Source organism: Coturnix japonica, chromosome 5 (assembly GCF_054131305.1).
Source record: "Coturnix japonica strain WE chromosome 5, WE-NBRP24, whole genome shotgun sequence".
NCBI lineage: Eukaryota > Metazoa > Chordata > Aves > Galliformes > Phasianidae > Coturnix > Coturnix japonica.
This window is the reverse complement of record NC_140667.1, coordinates 8,091,865-8,111,371: the sequence shown is the minus strand read 5'-3', so window position 1 is coordinate 8,111,371 and position 19,507 is coordinate 8,091,865. Positions and strand designations below refer to the sequence as shown.

The 19,507-nt window shown below is 35.6% G+C and overlaps 1 protein-coding gene across 18 annotated transcripts in view; it reads right to left on the bottom strand.

Annotated features, from left to right (window-relative positions):
- SHANK2 (SH3 and multiple ankyrin repeat domains 2) overlaps positions 1-19,507 on the bottom strand; it is a 320,253-nt gene that overhangs the window by 207,693 nt on the left and 93,053 nt on the right. For 11 of the 18 annotated variants that reach the window (XM_085548205.1, XM_085548207.1, XM_032444759.2 and 8 more), the window contains one exon: positions 13,193-13,243. The exons of the other annotated variants lie outside the window; for them this stretch is intronic. In XM_085548205.1, coding sequence (XP_085404331.1) covers positions 13,193-13,243 — 51 coding nt within the window. The remainder of the gene's footprint in view (positions 1-13,192; positions 13,244-19,507) is intronic. 18 annotated transcript variants of the gene reach the window in all.

Genomic DNA, 19,507 nt, shown 5'->3' with positions numbered 1-19,507 from the left:
CCCAAAGTTTGCTGTTTGACAAGGGCCAGCCTCACTTTACTCTCTTGAGGAATATGTCTCATTCACAGAACTGTATTTAAAAACAACAGCCAAAACAAGTAGTTAGAAAGATTCTCAGGCAGCAAAATCCACAGCTGTGCACAAGAAGATCTGCTAGAGGCAAAACATGTGCAATAGAATGAACTGGCCACTATTGGGTCTCCAGTTCTGCAGAAAATCCTTTATTTCAATTTGTGCTCTTAAAAGAATTTTAATAATTCAGCATGTGAGGTGCACATATTTGTGGGAGCATTTCAAAGGATTTTCAAAGGCAGTGAGTATACAGTTGCCACACTTACATGAGCTCAGTACCATGGGAAATGAAAATCAACCCCTCTTTCTTACAGCACTCACATGATCATAAATAAGGCTTCCATAAGATTCACCGGGATTACAACAGTTAAGCAGGAACAGCATTAGAGAGCTGCATGCCTCTGCAGAAGGCAGGAATGCTGACTGCAAGGCTTACTTTCAGATGCTTACACAACATCAAGAATCTTCCATGTAAAAAAATTGCTAAGCATCACTTAAAACTTTGTACGTGTCAGAGCAAATATCTGAAATCTCTGTGATAGGTAAGAAGACAATGGGTTCAGAAATTATGATACAAAAGAACTTGAAAACCATTGGGTTTCACTTCTTTTCTTTTTTTCTAATTACCAGGCTCAAGGCAACCACAGGGACAAAGGTGCACACATCAGAATTTACCTTAGAAGCGAACTGAAATCTCTGACCAAAAGAACGGGAAGCTGCTCTGTTCCTTAAAGTTGTGTGGGAAATCTGGTTTGGGGTGCAGGCAGACACAGAACAATGGAGGCTTAAAATGTGGGAAAATGAAACCCTCATATTTTATGAGCAAGGCTGGAAGTGGAGAGGAAACAATGGCCAGTAATGAGGAAAACGTCTGGTAAGTAGTAGCTTAAAGAGAGAGAAAAGCAAAGGCAGTGAGAGAAAGCTACAATAGCTGAAACAGAATTTTAAAATATGATTGAAATCTATCAGCGATGTCAAAAAAAGCAACCTATTTGAATAATGTATGGCTCACTTTCATTCTTTACAGGTAATGTCCTATAAAGAAAAGGCACTTATCTAAATACAAGCCTGTATCTTACAAAGTTCTGTTTCTTCAGGATACAATCCAGAGATGAAGCATGGAGAGAACAGCTCAGAGTTGCCAATGGTTTCTAAAGGTTTTATGCTCACAGCCTTCTATTTCAATCACATGCTTAGGTTTGAAGGAGCATCAAATCTTGTTCTGAATGCATTTGTGTATGCACATAAGAAACAGTGAATTTCCTTGACCGTTTGGAAATACCTTTCCACTGTAATATGACCATGGAGAAAAAAATATAAAAAGTAAGTAGTTCTTGTAAATGTTTTCAGAAAAAACAATGGACGATTTAGAGTTAAATCAGGAAAGTACTTGTTTTAACTGACTGGGTTACTTTTTAATGGCATTTCTTTAAATATGGACTGTCCCGATTTCAAAATCTGTTTTCAGTACCAATTAGAACTCACTCAGAATCATTCACTCTTACACAGCAGTGGATTATCAGTTACCAGCTACTTAAATGTGCCATCAAAACAAGAGCTCAATAACATATATGGCATCTAGACAGAAAGACTTGTTTTGTTCAGCCAATACATATTTTACACTTTTTAAAAAAGCTGAGGAAAGGATGGTGCAATTTTCTCTTCTAATACACCGGGAAACCTAGTTCTGATGCAGCACCACTCAGACACCAGAAAGGGAGTTCATTCTTTGCATTATGAATACATTGAGTTGGAAAACTATAATTTAACATCAGGGGCTGTGCATTCCCAAGCCATACAGTTCAAGCAGGAAAAAAATAAATAAATAAATAAATAGAAATAAAAAAAAATCAGTATAATTCATACAGAGGAGAATTTCAGAGCATGTAGCTCCTGAAAAGAGCCTGATGCTTCTTTTCACAGCTGATGCATATAGGCCTTGGATGCAGTACACAAATTTGTGGGCTGCTGTCTCATGTTGAAGAGGAGAAAAAAAAGACAAATGGAGCTGCACAATACACTTAGAAAAACAAACGAACCAATGCTGGATTACATGCTGCTTTTGTGTTCTGGTGTTGTACAGAAAACAGTCCAATTTTGCCTTTGTGTAACTTCCCTCTTACCAAAAGCTCTCAACAAAATCCTTAAATCATTATGTTGTTCCAGGATTTATTCAGTGGTTTGATTGCACTGCTTTAATCTAAGTGCGAACCTCTTTAGTAAATAGTGGGACAAAGCATCTGTGCTTCCAAAAGTGTTGGTGGATCTTGTCAGTTTTATTTAGAATAACATCATTTCCATAGCTGAAAAGTGTCTATTGCAACCAATGGGGAAAAAAAATCTCCATCTGAAAAACTGCAAAATATTTAACTAGCCAAAGCAGCCAAACAGCATGCTACAGTCATGTGCATTACCTGAATACAATTTTTAAAGACAAAGATACTTGCTGGAGCGGCATGTGCTGGATAAACCTATTTGTACTATTGTTTGAGTCAGTCTGTTGGGTTTGATTCTCCAGGCTTCACACCTGTTGGCACTATTCCTCCAGAACATCAGACATGAAACACATCCACCCTGTTCTGACAACATTTTACAGTACTTTTCTAGAAGTCTAGATGATAACACAAGGTACATATAGGGATACAGAAGATGGTATGTATTGAAGACCAACTTGATAACCCATCTCCATTTCAAGTGTTTCTCAGACATACAGTTACTCCCAAGTTACTGTAGGGCAAATGACATAAGAAATTCATACTGCAATGAACAGGGACATCTGCACTAGATCAGATGCTCAGAGACCCATCTAGCCTGACTTTGGGCATCTCCAGGAATGGAATGGGACATCCATCACCCCTCTGGGAAACCTGTGCCAGTATCTCATCACCCTTACTGTAAAAATGATCTTCATTCAATCTAGCCAAAATCTCCCTCTTTTATTTTGAAACCATTTTCCCTTATCCTATCACAACAGACTCTGTTAAGAGTATGTCCCTTCCAAGAATCTGCAAGAACTACTCATTTACTCTTTTTGTCATCAACTCATTTTCAAAGTAGATGTAGCACTACAACCGCTGAGGACATTTTTTTTTAGCTTGTGAGAGCATGCACATTTTTGTTCCCTGTAGACAGTCTCCCACTGAAAACTTCCTTGTCTTTGTCTTATCCATACTTAGACAGTACTTGTGGCATGCAGCCATTTGCCCCTCAAGATATATGTTCTAAATAGAAGAAAAGAAGCTCTATCAAAAGCTATGCCACCAAGCACGATCTTTGAAAAATAAAGCCCAATAATTTAAGCTGATAATTTTCTCACTATCCTTAGTTCCATTTAGCCATTTCATCTTAAGAAGAAACTAAAACGTATCTGACTTATTCATTAAGATAACAGCATTTAAAATTATATTAGTAGCCTACGTTTCTCAGTTTCAAAAATAACTGTTAATGAATCATGCTGGTCTAAATAAGAAAGGATAAAAAAGGAATGTATATGCTATAGCAGGGGGTTGCCTTTGTACAAATATGTAGGTGTTTGCAGCATTTGTAACATTCTCAGTGGTTAATCCCATTGAAAAAGAAACGCTTGCTCACTGGAGCATTTTTGAGGTAGACTAATAATTGAAGTAATATTACTAATAATACTACACCTACTTCTCATTCACAACAGTATCACTTGTAGTTTAAAATGTTTGAAAAAGTTGAGATGTTGAGATAAGTTTTATTTTTGTTTGTTCATTTTGGCTATTGTATCTCTGTTTCTTCATTTGGACTGCAGGTTAAGTTTTATGATGGTGCATCAATAGCTGAGTTTAAGAGATTTTCTGTAATAAAAATATGAAAAAGTACTCTTGTTTATACAGGTAAGACTAATTAAAAGAACAAATACGGTGCAAGCTTAAGGCCCATTACCAAAACCTAATCCTGTGTGCATGCTGTTTCAGAAATAATGCTACTTCTTACATTTCTGGTAGCAGTAGTAGATGTAGCCTCATGATATTCATTAATTCAGTGGAAAATGTATGGCTGACATCCAAGATATTACTATGAAAATAGAAGTGTTCTGGATATTATTTGGCAGTCACACCCCCGGACATCATGAGTACTACAATGAAATATGAATTCCATGTTCATGTTCCAAAATAACTCTGCTTTCTTCCGGACAAGAAGTGATATAAATAAAGCTAGAAGGAAAAGGCAATGCACAGCCCTGAAAAAGAATGGGATCTGAGAAAGGAGAGTAATTGTACAAATGAGCAAATTGTGTATGTTGTCCTGTACTAAGCCATAGTAGCATTTCGGGTTGATTTTTGATGTTTCAGAATAATTTCAGACAGTGTGGTTAGCAAAGAAATAATTTCTGATGTTAGTATTACCTGTGCACATGTGAAACTACTATATGTATCCACAAACACTTTCATTACAGGAAGCATCATTTGTCAAGAAACACCCACAGTCCAACCTGTCCTCTACAGAAACATAATTTAAACCAAGTTAACGATGATTGTACTCATATACTTTGAGGCATAATTTCAGGTATGAAAATAATGAATAATAAGCTTGTCTTTATAAGCAAAATAACAACAAAAACATCAAAAAATGTATCAAAGTAAAAATAAAGAATAAGGACAGACATGGTAATGCAGAACACTTATTACATTGGAAAGCTTCAGCTGAAACAATGAATTGACATGAGTTGCAATATCTTTGTTTACTAATATTTATAATAGAAACCGAAAACAAATAAATAGAAACCGAAAGAAAGACCCAGCACTCAGCCATAAGAAGCCTCCAGCACAACAGATGATGGAAGCACATCCCAAATGTATCCACATCCCCATTCCATGTTTTCAGCTGTGGTCAGAAATGGAATCCAGAAACACAATACCCAAGACCTCAGCTGAACAATGGTTACCAGTAGGATAGGAGAAAAATAACAAGAACAAATGGAAATGTATGAATTTGGAGAAAATTTTATAAAATCGCTGCAAAAGTGAAATTTCCAGTAAGTCTTTCTACTGCTCTACAATTCAGCAAGAACTTTAGAAATGATACAACCTATGTTCTCCTTGGTAGGGCCATGCTTTCCTTTATATTGGGAAGCTCCAAGTAACATCAAAAGAATTATTAAAAGTAAAGATAAAGGAAAAATAAATGGGATGCACAGATACCTTTAAGGTCAGGAAAAAGAGAGAGAGAGAGACAGATATTGGATTAGCAGTAATGAATTGATCCCATAAGCACTTAACAAGACAAAAAGGTAACATCAGAATGGGCTCTTTAGAAAACTGGCAGACAGGAAAACTGCTTCACAGCTCCAGCAATGAACGAAATTCAGTAAGGAGTCTGTGAAAAATGGCTGAAGTTATTCAACAGGAATATAAGGATAAACAGGAGATAAAATTCAGGGAACAGATTCAAACTGTTAAAAAAGAATGAAAACTGCGACAGGAATAATGAAGAAAGCAGAAATTTAGTACTTATGGTAATAGTTACAGGTTCCTGAGTAAACTGGAGTACAAAAGCACAGAGATTGTGGTGTCTCACAATTGCAAAGTACTTTGACTTCAGTAACTTCTCGAAAAACAGTGCTTTAAGAAAAAAAAAAAAAATTAAATAGCAAACTAGGACATATCTAATTTGTTAACAGGGAGGTTCTGAAAGTAATGTCTCCTATGTTTTTATGTTGGCCCACAACATCAGAGGAAGATGTCAGTGATATGGCAGTAGAAGATGAACCTTCTCATCAGTGCTGTATTACATTTTGTCACCATGTGACAGACAACAGCAGAGGGACAGCGTGACAAAATGGAGGCCAATTCAGAAGTGAGAATGAAGCAAAGGTGCATCACTGAATTCCTCTATCAGGAAATCAATGGCACCCTCTGACATTCACTGATAGTTGCAGATCATTTATAGAGAACCACCAGTGGTTGTGAGCACAGTGACACAGAAGGTGGTGTGTTTCACAGCTATGTGAAAGACAAGCCACCTTCTGGATGGTCACACACAACTATAACACCACAAAATGAGAAACATCTCAATCAACCCATCTGCAGGAACTGGCAGAGCAGGAAACTGTATCCAGAGCTGAGTACCAGCTTCAATGCATTGGAAACAATGATGGTAATGCTGCAATATTGCAAAGTTTGCACGAGGGTCCCCCAGATGCTTACACGGGAATAGAACACCGTATGCAAGTTTGTCAGGACCTACTGAACCAATACAAGGCTGAAGGTGATAGTTCGCATTATTACTGGTGATGGGACATGGTGCAAATACTACGAACCATGTGGCAAGATTACATTCTTAGTTTTTCATTCTGTTAGCAGAATGATCGAAAGCATCAGTTTTCACATGCATACAGGCCATACATAACTACCATAACTACTGGGACTTCAAACATGACCTGGAGAACTAAGACCCTGAGATCCTCAAGGTTGCTAGAAGAATAAAAATATGAGAGAAATAGAATACAGTTTAGAAAACAGTTTTTGCTTCAGTTCAAGAGCATACAAACTTTCATTAAGCGTTAGTAAGGAACTTACTAATTACTAAATAATAGACATAAAAATTAATGTTCATAATAAGCTGAGAGAATAAGCTGAAAGGACGTTAAAAAAATTTTTTAAAAGAACTCAGGTACTATGTATTTAATTTAAGCAGCATAGCCACCTACTGAATGTAGGAAGCACAGAGCTTTTGGATTCTGGCATTTCTGCACTGCTCCCAGAGCAAAGAATAAAGGGATGGAAAGGAGGATGCAGCAAGGGAAGCATTACACTAGAGTTGCCATCCTTTACTCACATTACTCTAGTTGAGAAATCTGTACTCATTTTCAGGCTATGCCTGCTTCCCAGTGCTCTAGATAGTGGAAAGTGATCACAAATGCACTGATGCTAATTGATGGTGGATTTACCACAAAGCATATTTTTGTATGTCATTTCATTGAATTCTAAAATATATGCCTCAATAGGAGACAAGCACATAACCAGTTAAAAAAAACATCATACAAAACAATATACCTTTCTACACAATCAGGCATCCAGTATCTATAAAGACTTGGCATTTTTCTATTTGTGCAGTTTTCAGCTGTAGTTAACAAAATTATTATGTTTACCAGCATCCATGTAAGAACACTTGGAGTGACAGCATAGTCCACACATATGGGGAAGGATCAGGGCTTTTAAAAGTTACTGTCTCATAGAAAATCCCAAGGGGAAGAAGCAAGAAAAAAGACAGACCTGCCGCTCTTCCACATGCAGCTGAAGGGTGATGGTTCTTTAGAAGGTTTACAATGGGTCACAAAGTATCTCACGCAGCCAAACAACTCCCAGACGCCGCAGCACTTCATGAGTCAATAACTGTGCTTGGTTGGCTACTGGGTGATGCTAAGGGCACTTTCAGAATTGGACACAGTTATATTTCAAACATCTGTTTTTAAAAGCTTCTCCCATTTCAAAGTGAGAAGATGAAAAAAAAAGGTGATTAAATTTATAACATAATTTTGACTTATTGCTTAGACTTATAATAATATTGCTACACATAAAATCATTACTCGTACTATCTGATACCTTTAAGAAATCACAGTCAGCATTCAAAAGGACTGCAATTTTCCTCACAGGTGTTTAAAAGCTTTCTTGACTTAACAAATATGCTTCATTTGCACAGTATTCTAGGAGGACTGGAAAGAAAAAACAATTAAATTGTACCCTACAGGAAATAGGGGTTTTGTTGTTGTTTTTGGAAAGTATTTAGATCTACACTAAGGAAATTTATTTCAAAACCATATCCCCAAAAATTCAACACTTATGCAGCAAGGCTTGAATATTTTTATTGTATCCAGTAGTTTGCATCTGTGGAAAGCCTTCATTAGATAATTTTTCTATCCTATTGAAACCACTTTGTTTTCTCAGGGAAATAAAAGTATTTTTAATATCCTTAGGTAATATCTTTCTCTGGATTGTTTTCTAAATGTAGCTTAATGCTAACTTTACACTGGGCTTCACACATATTTATAGTTAATATAACTATATGTGGAAATCAAACCACTAGCACTTTGCTGTCTGTGTATATATGTGCAGATACACAGAGCAATCTGTTAATAAAATATTGTTTATTTTAAGTGACAATACCCATTTGCATTATCAAACAATTCTTTAAAAGAGAACAGCAGAAAAGCAAGACAGGTAATGTTTTAACTATCTGAACATGTAATGATATTTTAGTCCGGAACTTGAAAAGTAATTAGGAAGCAAAAAAGGACATTCGGTCTGCATCTTCACACACTTAAACATCACAATAAGAGGGCTGGGAAGTACAGTCACTTAAAATCATGAAAAGATAATACCTGGAATATTTTATTCATTTTTGAACATCTCATTCCACAAAAAAAAAAAAAAAATGCCTCAAAAGGAACTTATTTTACTTTAAAAATTGCTATAAAAGAAAAAGAAACAGATCTCTAAAGCTTGCTGACACTAAGGATTCTCATACTTTGGTCTGCAAGTCAGAATGCAGCATTCATTAAATGGTTAACATAAACACCAAAGACTACAGGCAGCTGGAGATGCTGTCACTGTCACAGCTGACAATTGCCTGGTTATCCAGAAACTTCAGGGCTGCTGGTCAGAGCCACTAGTTCTCAAATGAGAGCTTGCAGTACTTATCCAGAGGTCTCTGTGGAGCTGCCTTTTTCTTAAAAGGGTTTCTTAATTATTAAATCACACTAAAGTGACTATACCTATTTTAAATAATTTACTCATGCTGCTTTACTGTGTAAGTCAGTGCTGAAGTTCCCTACAGATATTACACAAAAGCAAATATGATGAGAGAGAAGTACACAATATGAAAAGTATGACACCAAAACAATGGCAAAAAAAAAAAAAAAAGGTATACGGACAGATCTTGAACCACAGTATGACTTACTTTTACCATGTGAGGGTTTGGGTGCTGACCTGAACTCTGCCTCTATTCAAGCATATAAGGACAATCAAGAAATAAGGAATCTAAATTATTTTTTACTTTAATTTGGCAATCCAAACGTGTCTTTTCACTGCATCAATACATTGCTGATTTAAATTTTGACAACGATGGGCATTAGAATTGTAAAAAAAAAAAATCTCCCAGGAGAATCTGGAAATGCTTGAGACACAAAAAGCTACACAGGATGAAAACACCCCCACAAAATGCTGCAGCAGGAGAGTAAGCTGGAAAAATAGCATTCATCTAGCTGCTGTGCTATACCAGATCTTCAGCTCATCTGATTTCTCCAGTTAAATTTTGAAAAATTAAACATCTAGAAGTTATAAAGGGTAAAGCTTTGAACCTTCAAAACTGTTCATTAGAACTGCTGATTTCAGCAAAGATAATGTTTTTTCAACTCAATCTAGCATTTGAAACCAAAGAAAAAGGAAGAAAACTAGTAAAAATTCATTTGGTCTCAAGTGCAATTTCATTTTTTGTTATTAAGCTCTAATGGAAGGAAAAGACATGATCAGATCAGTGTTTATTTCAGTGATGATGCAATGTGATGTGTGCACTGCATAATGTCAGATGATATCAAAAGATGTGTCCTGGTGTAACCCTCCTTCTACATGGTGAGAAGCCTCTGAAAATACAGAAGGCAGCAAACAGCTTTGAAGCTGTTACTGGAAAGTTGTCATTTGCTTTCAATAACTAAACATGATTTGTGATTATCTAGTGTTCCAAATTGCTCAAATGATTAGTTATGAAACCATGCCTTCCTTAGCATCTGAATGGCTCATCTTTCTTATTTAATTTATTAAGAATGTCCTGAGAGCTACATTGAAAAGACCCATACAAAATCGACTTTAGGCAAGTTTTGAGCTCCTTGATTTTGGGGTTGCATTACAGCAGCTCCTGTTGACCCCTCATGGGCTTTTCCTACCATCATGCAGGAATGCCTGGATGATGAGCACCAGTCAGCCACACTCTGGCTCATGGCTCCTGGAGCAAAATGTGCTGATGTAAGAGTCACTGCTCTGGGAGCTCGCTGGGCTTAAGGAATGGCTTGACAGTTGGGTCTGAATGACCCCAAAAATACCAAGACATGAACTAGAGGAATCAGGATTGGTAGTTTTGCTCAACAGTTTTACAACCCAGTGGGGCATTTCCTTTACAAAACTAACCTTCCTAAAAAATATACTTTCTATAAGTTTCTCTTGCTTTGCATATTCGTTGGTTTAGAATTAGATCAACTCTCAGTGCCCCTTCTATAGGGCATGTAAGATGCTCACTCCATACTGTGTATTTACAAACATTTCATCAGATAAAGACAGAGCAGAATTAAGAACCTCTAAAGTATGAATTTTTTGATAAGCAACTGTCATGGCAGATTCTGACAAGAATAAAAAAAATGGCATAAAACTAAGCAGTTCAAAATAATTTCCAACTTCTAATAAAAACAGTACATGGTACATCTATACATTTCATTACAAAGGCTGTAGCCATGGAAGAAAATGTAGCACAATTTGATTCTGACAACCTGTAATCCAAGTTATATCACAGTTTAAATAAAAATAAAAAATAATTGGAAAAAACCCTCTGAAGTTCCTACATTATAGCTTTAAATTTAAAGATTAACAGAACCTAATGTAACTGCATTGAGAACTTCCTATATTTTAGCTAAGGCTCAGAAGAATAGTCTTAGAACATTAATGTTACACCACAGCACACCATCATTTTGACTAAACTAATATAGCATACATATAAATGGATATCTGACTGCAGAACAGAGTCTGAAGGGGAACAGTGAGCAAATGAAGGGAAAACTTTCAGGAGACCTGAGAGCAGCCTTTCAGAACCTAAAGTGAGATTTTAAGTAAGGAGACAGACAGGGTCTGTTGTGATAGAACAAGGGAAAATAGTTTCAATGAAGGAAGGGAAATTTAGACTGGATATAAGTCTGGGGAGGGGTACTGAAGATGGGGAGGTACTGGAATACATTGCCCAGAGATTGTGGTGGATACCCTATCCTTGGAGACATTCAAAATCAGGCTCTATGAGACTATGAGTAAACTGATCAAGCTGTAGATGTCCCTATTCTTTGCAGGGGAGTTGGACTAAATGACCTTTAATTATCCCTTCCTACTCAACCCATTCTACAGAGGATTGTCAAATATTGTCATAAAAGCTTTGACTTTCCTGATGCTGAACTCTCAACCAAAATAAATGAATTTCTAAGCAGCTCTAACTTGGTCAATATTGTTGAGTCAAACTCCAAGCTGTCAACTACATCAGTATTACCAATGAGAGGCAGTTTTTATAAATGCCGATCTACATACCAACTACTTCTTATAGCAATGTACAACTAACTCACTGAGTACATTTTTTCACAGAATCACAGAATTATCAATTTTCATCCTTTGAGACAAAGCAATGATAAAAGATCATAATTGAATGTATTCTAATTGAATGCCTCTCACCAAGACTTGACGGACTTCAAATTTTCTTCATAAAACAGAAGACAAATTCTACACTGGTTTTTTGTTGCTGCAACACCTTTAAATTCTGAATACCATTCCTTTGACCCAGAGTTAAAATATTAGTCACATCCATTACCAAAACTGTGATCCACAATGAGATAAATGACAGAAGATCACAGTCAAAATTCACCTAAGATGATAATTGACTTATACTTCTGATAATAGAAAGGACACCGAAAAATCTAAAATGTTTGCTAAAATATTTGAAGCATTTTATTTCAGAATGTTGAGAATTTTCTGACACTAAAGTGACTTCTGTTACTTGCTTTACTATATATAATATATTAAAAAAAAAAAAAGGATATGCATATACTCAGCTGTATATATGTGTCTACAGACAAATACACTGTAGACAAACTAGAAGAAAACTTTATGTAAGATTTGGTTGCTTTTGATTGAAGTGTAACATTTAATACATTTCGTAATTTTGAGTTCATATCTGGTAGAAGCATTCTTCTACTTTGCAGAATTTTTGGAACTCTGCAATAATGACCTAGATAACTCACAGACCTCCATGTCACACCAAGGCCATTGGCTCAGATTCCAAAAATTTTAGGACCTTTATGCACAATTTTCAGTGGCTTCGAAGCAGTTATTCTTTTAATACATTGAAAACGGTCCAGCCAATATTGTGTGATGAAATCTGGGGTTTTCCTATTAACAACTGAATTGCAAACCACATTAAAACATCGATATACTAAAACAAATTAAAGTGCAAAATATCAGTACAGATAAAGTTATAAATTTTTTATTAAATCTGTAAGAAAAACAAAATCAAAACAACACAAACCTATATATATTTATGAAAATATTTATGAAAATATTTAGTATCCTGTTTATTACCCATCAAAATATCAAAATCAAAGAATAATCTTTGAGGTTTTCATGCAAAACAGAAACAAACAAACAAACAAAAAAGAAAAAACAGAAAAAACAGAAAAAACAACCCAAAATGCATCAAAACATTTCATTCCCTCTGTAGTGAACAAAAGACAGATAAACTGAGAATTATGCAAGGCCTGCCCTATTTCTTGTACAATTTAATCTGCAGTTATGAAGTTTAAAACAATCTTACTGCCTAGTAGAATCTCTTCCAAGAGACATACTGTTCTGACACACTAGTTCATTAAATGATAATTTGGTCCACATCATATAGCATCTAATTTTTAAGCTGAAATTTACAAACTAAGTGCTGCTCTTTTTCTGCTGCATGTTTACTGGCTTTTCCAGGAATAAAGGTAAACAGGAGCACATAGAGCTTACTCCTATATATAGATCTTATGCTGAAAGGCTATTTGCAACAAGTGTGTGAGATCAGGCAGAATTAGCTTTACTTTTCCTTGAAAATATAAATGTTCTGTATTGCTTACATATACCCTCAGTTCCAAACACCTAATAACAACAGAAACAGGCTCAAGATAACAGAATAGTGATTTGTGAAGTATTTCCTTGCATTGCAGCTAAGCTCCTAAAATACATATGTGTTTTGTTTACTTTACTTAATAGTGAGTAAAAGAAAAAATATGTATATATTTATATATTTATAATTATTATTTTAAATCAGATCTCTCTATCATTATCCCCAAACAGAAAAATTACTGTGGTTGAACCCTTACCTGATAGCAAGAGATTCCTGGGACTTCTACTTGGATATGAGAAGCAGGATCCTTTCAGAAGGGGAAGGAATGAAGGCAACATCAAAAAGTTAGGCGTCAGAATTAGATTTTAAGGGGAAAAATTAGAAAGCAGAAGATTATGTAAGTCAAGATCTTATGACATGATTTGAAAAATCAAAAGATGAGCAAAATAAACAGTTAGAGGAGATGTGGAACTGAGTTCTCACTTCTTCCACTCCTCTGTCCCTGTCACTTTGCACATGAAATGAGATGATAAAAATGACATAGTATAAATGAGGTAATAGAAGGTAATGAAGAGTGTTGAAAGCAATAAAGGACAGCAGAAAGATGATAATGCAAGATTCACAGGACTGGAACAATGAAAAAACCTGCTTCACCTACAATGGATTGAGTTCCACATGTGAAAGGCAGGGACTAATTTCCACAGCTGTGGAAAGGCTCCATCACTACAACATCATGTCACACCCCTTGGAATCATAGCTCTCCACCACAAAGAGATCACACATGGCTTTTATATCATTTTTTTTGGTAATTATTTCAAACTTAATTCTCCTCTTTTCACACTTTTTCCTCTTTTGCCTCTCTATTACTCTCTGTATACATTTTGAAAACTCATATGATCTGACACTAGTGAAAAATCAATGCGCATTTTCACCAAATCTCTCATTACCAATTTCAGCATTTCTATATCAAATACCAGAAAAGTTTACAGAGTACTCTTAGGACTGTTTTAGAACACTTAAGGAGTTCTGTTGTAATCACTCTTAAAGCTGAGCTGTTCTTCAAACATTTGCACAATACTTTCATGTTTACTATATAACCTCAACAAATAAACAAATATTCAGTGTTTTCGATCAGGCTAAGCTTAGCTTAATTTTTTACACTTTATAGTGTGCTTATCATGTCTGGATGTCTGAATTCAAACAATACTTGGGAAGTTTTGAAGAGTTGTATTTTATAGGCCTGTTTGTTTCAGTAGCATGATCTCACATTTTAGGAAGTTTTTTCTAATCCCACTCACAAAAGAATCATATCCAAGGTAACTGATACATCATACAGATCCTTGGAAGCCTTCAGATGACATATTTGACTAGTTCTCAGTACAGAAAGGACAGTGAGGTACTGTTTAGTCTGAGGAAATAGAGGCTGAGGGGAGACCTTACTGTTCTCTTCCTATACCTAAAAGGTGCTTACAGCAAGAACAGGGATGGTCTCTTCTCACTGGTGACAGGATGAGGGGAAATAGCCTTAAGTTGTGCCAGGGTAGGTTTAGGTTGGATATTAGGAAACACTTCTTTACAGAAAGGGCTGTTAAGCACTGGAATAGGCACCCCGGGGAGGTGGTTGAGTCACCATCCCTGACTGTGTTTAAAAACAATTTGGATGTGGTGCTCAGTGACATGATTTAGTGGAGGGTTATTAGTAAGGGTACTGTGGTTAGGTCATGGTTGGACTCAATGATCTTTAAGGTCTTTTTCAACCGGAGTAATTCTATGATTCTATGACTTTGATTAAACACTTGGTTTAGAATGGCTTAGAATGGTTTAGTGTAAGTTCCAGCTTTTTGACATTTTTGAGATCAAATTATGAACAGGAATAAATGTCCTGTATATTTAAGCCTAACAACAAGCAGACAAGAACAGTGGCTTTGCTTTAATTTGCTGGCATTCTAAAATGTAAAATTACCAGTGTTAGACACTGCCCAAGTTCTGATCTTTTCTGCCTACTACAGGGACTGACACGAGGATACATTAAGATACCCAACTGGTCAGGGAAAATTTGTAGACATTTTCCTACAAGTGCACCATGGGTGACAGTAAGTGTTACATCAATTACTACAGTATTCAATGTGTTCAAATCTAGCTGTGTCAAACATTGCACATTTATGCAAAAAAAATCACTTGAATCTGTGCCTCAGGGTTGCTGGCGGGATAGATACCCTAGTAATCCTTTGAGGGAGGATACTGATGAATAAGGAGGTATAAGAAGGGAGCAGATCAAATTTGTCTGAGCCAGTAAAACAAATTAACCTTAGAGGTAGAGAAACAAAGACATTCTTTTTCCTGTCAGTTTTCAGAAAGCTTAAGCAGCAGGTACAACAATGTAGGACTGAAATTTTGAATGGGAGTCCTGAGGAAAACAAAATCATAATGGAAAATTGGCAACTGACTTTTTTTTCACTGTAATAACAGGTATTCAAATGGGAAAGAAGAGAAAAAGCAAACATTGCCAATGTTTTGGCATTTGTAGGAGTTGTCAAAAAAAAAAAAAAAAAAAAAAAGAGTATCTAGGTTCTCTACAGCCTTAACCTGAGGAAAAAAAAATATAAAAATCACACATTAATGCTGCAAAGGAGCTGACACTTTTCATCTGCAGCCCACTCAGCCAGGGAACATCCACTTATATACCCTTATGCATTATTCACCAGGAAAATTGAAATAATCCACCAGTGGTTAAGCAGTTCAGAATCAAATGTAAATCAAGGGAAAGCAGTTAAGAATGTGGATCATTCACAGCCTTCTCTGAACTCTCAACTCCTCCACAACGGAAGCCTGGAGCCGCCCAGATCCTTGCAGCCCCACTCCTGGCTATGAGTACTTGGTATAGCTTAACCTGCCAATGAGCCATCTCTAGAATGACAGCAAAAGCACAGACCCATGACCATGTTTCATTTACGGTCAAGCCATTTGTCCCTTCACATCCATAGAGGCAGATCCTTTAGCACACAGCAGAGAAAAACTGACTTCTATATTAAAAGCCTTTGTTTGCTTTAGCACTGACTATAATACATAGTTAATTTTCATTCTTTATCTGTCTGGCAATACAGTGGTCAAGCACAAAAACAAACTGAAAATTCTACCTTCACTGCAAAAGTGTTTTATAGAAGTTATTGCTCACACCATCTTTATCTTCGATAGGAAGTTTTAGTGGGATTTTATCTTAAGTTATGATCCATAGCAATTATTTTATTATTTTATTACATCTGTTTAAGAGAACATACACTAAAACAGTGAGATCAGAAATAAAACTCATTTTTAAACCACAGTGAGAGAAATGAAACGTCTGCTAAGAAGCCCTGACTACTTATTTAATGTATGCAGTAGAGGCATGTATAATTTCTGCAACTTTACACAAATCACCTTGGACAAATTTTCAGTGACATTTACATGAACATTACATTGCAATGTATTTCCATGAACTTGAACTTATTATCATTGATGCATATTCAGGACCCCATGCATTCATGTTCTTTATCAGAATCTAATAGTACTAATGCCTCTGGTTTAAAGGACAATCATTATACTGCTTGTATATTTTCCCCCAAGATACATAGCAAAAAAATGTTCAGTTAAATGGAAATTGATGTTTATTTTGCAGTCAAGACAGTTTCATGTTAAAAAAAAATCCTATCTTTAATCATCTACTTATTTATATTGACAGTCTGTTGAACTCAAAAATCCTGCTTGCAACCTGAGCTTTGATCTCACAAAATTTCAGAGTGCCAGATTATGGATGAAAACTTTTTTGTCCTAAGTGCAAGACTTGAAAATGTCAAACAAGAAATAAAAATCAAATATCCCTTACTCTGGATGGCAAAAAAAAAAAAAAATCACCATTGATTGCAATCCAATCCAGTTACATATTTGGCTGACAGTAAATCTAAGATGACTAAGATGATTAGTAGATACTCCACGTAACATGAGAGAAGTATTCTTTTGCCAAAGAGAGGAAAGAAAGAAAAAGAAAAAAAAAAAAAAGAAAAAAAAAAAAAAAGAAAAAAAAAGGAAATAAGACTAATAACAACATCCACCTGGAATTTGAGATGAAATAGTTTTTCAGTAAGAAATTGGCTAGTATCTTAAGTCACATCATCTTTTACATGGTTAGAAACACTACTGACATAATGTTACACTAGCAACTCATTTTCCTGCACTTCAGTTGTAATTCTTTTCTGGAGTGTGACATCTACGCTGTATTGACTCAGCGAGCAGCCATCCATGGAGACATAATTTAGCGAGGAGAAATAGGAACCAAAGTCAGAAAGAAAAGAGCAAGGCTGTCACTTTATGGAAATTACCGATAGACTCTTAGTGTTCACATAAATCTAGACTGAAATTCTACTCTCACAGTGCCCTCTTGATTTCTGGTCAGAGATCTCTCTTTGCATCTCCCTAGGAAGCCCAAGCACAAACACATCCTCAAACAACATTAACCTCCAGTTCCCAGGAGATTGAATACTTTAAGCATGATGCATTCACTATAAGGTTATATTAAATTTTCTACAAATGTATAGATAAATTATTTGCTAAAACCAACCCATAAGTTTGAAATCAACCAGAACTAGTACGCTGTAGTCATATGCTCAAAATCCCTATTTGATTATTCATTTAGATTGAATAATTCAGATCTCTGGTGCTTCTGTTCCTATTCCAGGACACAAAGCAGTAGCATTCTAGAAAAAAGAGGAACAAAATATACACCCAAGTATTTCATCAAATACTTCAGAACTGACACCTCTCTTCATGTGCAAACTGTACTGACTTTATCCCATATCTGTATACCTTAAAAGATAAAATCTTAAGTATATGGAAAGACAGAGAACAGACTTTGATTACAAGCTTGTTTCGGGTCAGTGCTTTTTGCACTGATTTTTCTCTAGAGGGAAAAAAAAGGAAGAAAAAAAAATAGATCATAATGGCTTTATTTTATATGTGTAACTCTCATCTGTGCATGCTCAGTTTTATGCAATCAAAATACGTCCACCTTTGATGAAAATATTTTTTAACTGATCATAGAAAAAGGTTTAACTAACTGATCTGGATGTTTTTTCTCTTTTAAATATCTGTTCATATCCTGCCACACCACCTATTAAATGATATTTTACATAAAAGTATGAAAGCTTTTTGAAAGAGGACAGTATAATTTTATACATATCTCATAAAAGCTAGACAGCTCTTCTGAGATACATGTAGGTGTGCTGGCTCTATCATGAAAGAAAAACAGTTGAAGAGTGGACGTATGTGTAGTGTCATGACTAAAATCCACTTTTTGAAGCCCCACATCGACAGACCTGTGTAAAGAAGTTAAGTCACAGAGCATTAAATTGTTTGGGTGTTGTTTTTTTTTTCAATAACTCCAATGACTGCATCTAGCCTGACATCCCATAAAACAAATACTAGATCTGAACATTTCACCCTTTCAAGTAGCCATGCTCACTAAAACTCAGCAAAACCAGATCTCAGGTGACAAGGATTTACACAAGTCTTCAGAAAAGCACCTTGTTTTAGTACTGATGTTCACTTATGGTCAGTGATATTGCAATAGCACCTCCCAGTATCAATATGTCTAAATTATATAGTCTTTTCTTGGTATCTCTCATGTAGCATGAATTACTTCAGTATTCCCAAAGTCAAAATTTTAGGTGTATTTACCAAGAAAAAAAAAAAAAAAATTCAGCAGTAAAATCCTGCCAAAATTCTGAGACTTCTTTAACACAATATGATACTGGGTTGACTTTTCCTTAGCGCTTGGAAGGAATTCAACCAGAATAAAGAATCTAATCTTCAAGAGCAGCTATTTTAATGACTCGCTGTTTTCCTATTTCTTTTGAGCTACCACAAAGCTCAATGGACTTCAGCATGATTATTAAAACACTGCAAACACTGCAAACCCAAAAAAAAAAACAAACAAAAAACAAAATAACAAAAAACAAACCCACACTTTTCTCAATATGAAAAAAAAAGAAGAAGAAAAAAAAAGAAAGAAAGAAAGAAAAAAACCACCACAATCTCACTGTAACCAATAAAGGACATTCTAAAACTAGAGCCTGCTGTGATAGGGATGGTAACAGTGTCTCAGCCATATGCTAGTGTAATCTATAAAAGCTATATTCAAATCTTATGTCATTTTAACTTTTTTTTTTCAGAAACCAGCATAACTGCTACCATACGTGAACCTAGTATTAATCTAATTCTTTTAGCTTTTAATCTGTATATAGCACTGTGTGCTGTTTGGATACCAGAAGTACACTACAGTTTTATTTTCATTTATCAAAAATACGCTTTTACCAAACACTATATGTAACAAGATGGGAATTCTCTGGTTTTGAATAACTCTTTAGTTCCAACTTACTCCATTTTTTTCCCACCCTAGATGAAAGATGTAAACCCAAACTGAAGCAGATTTTTTTTTCCTCTTTAATCTGCAAAGAACACAGATATTCTCTAGATTGCATTTGCTGTAGCTCACTTGCTGCCAACAACCGACTTAGTAGATTTTGTCTTTTGCCTTCTC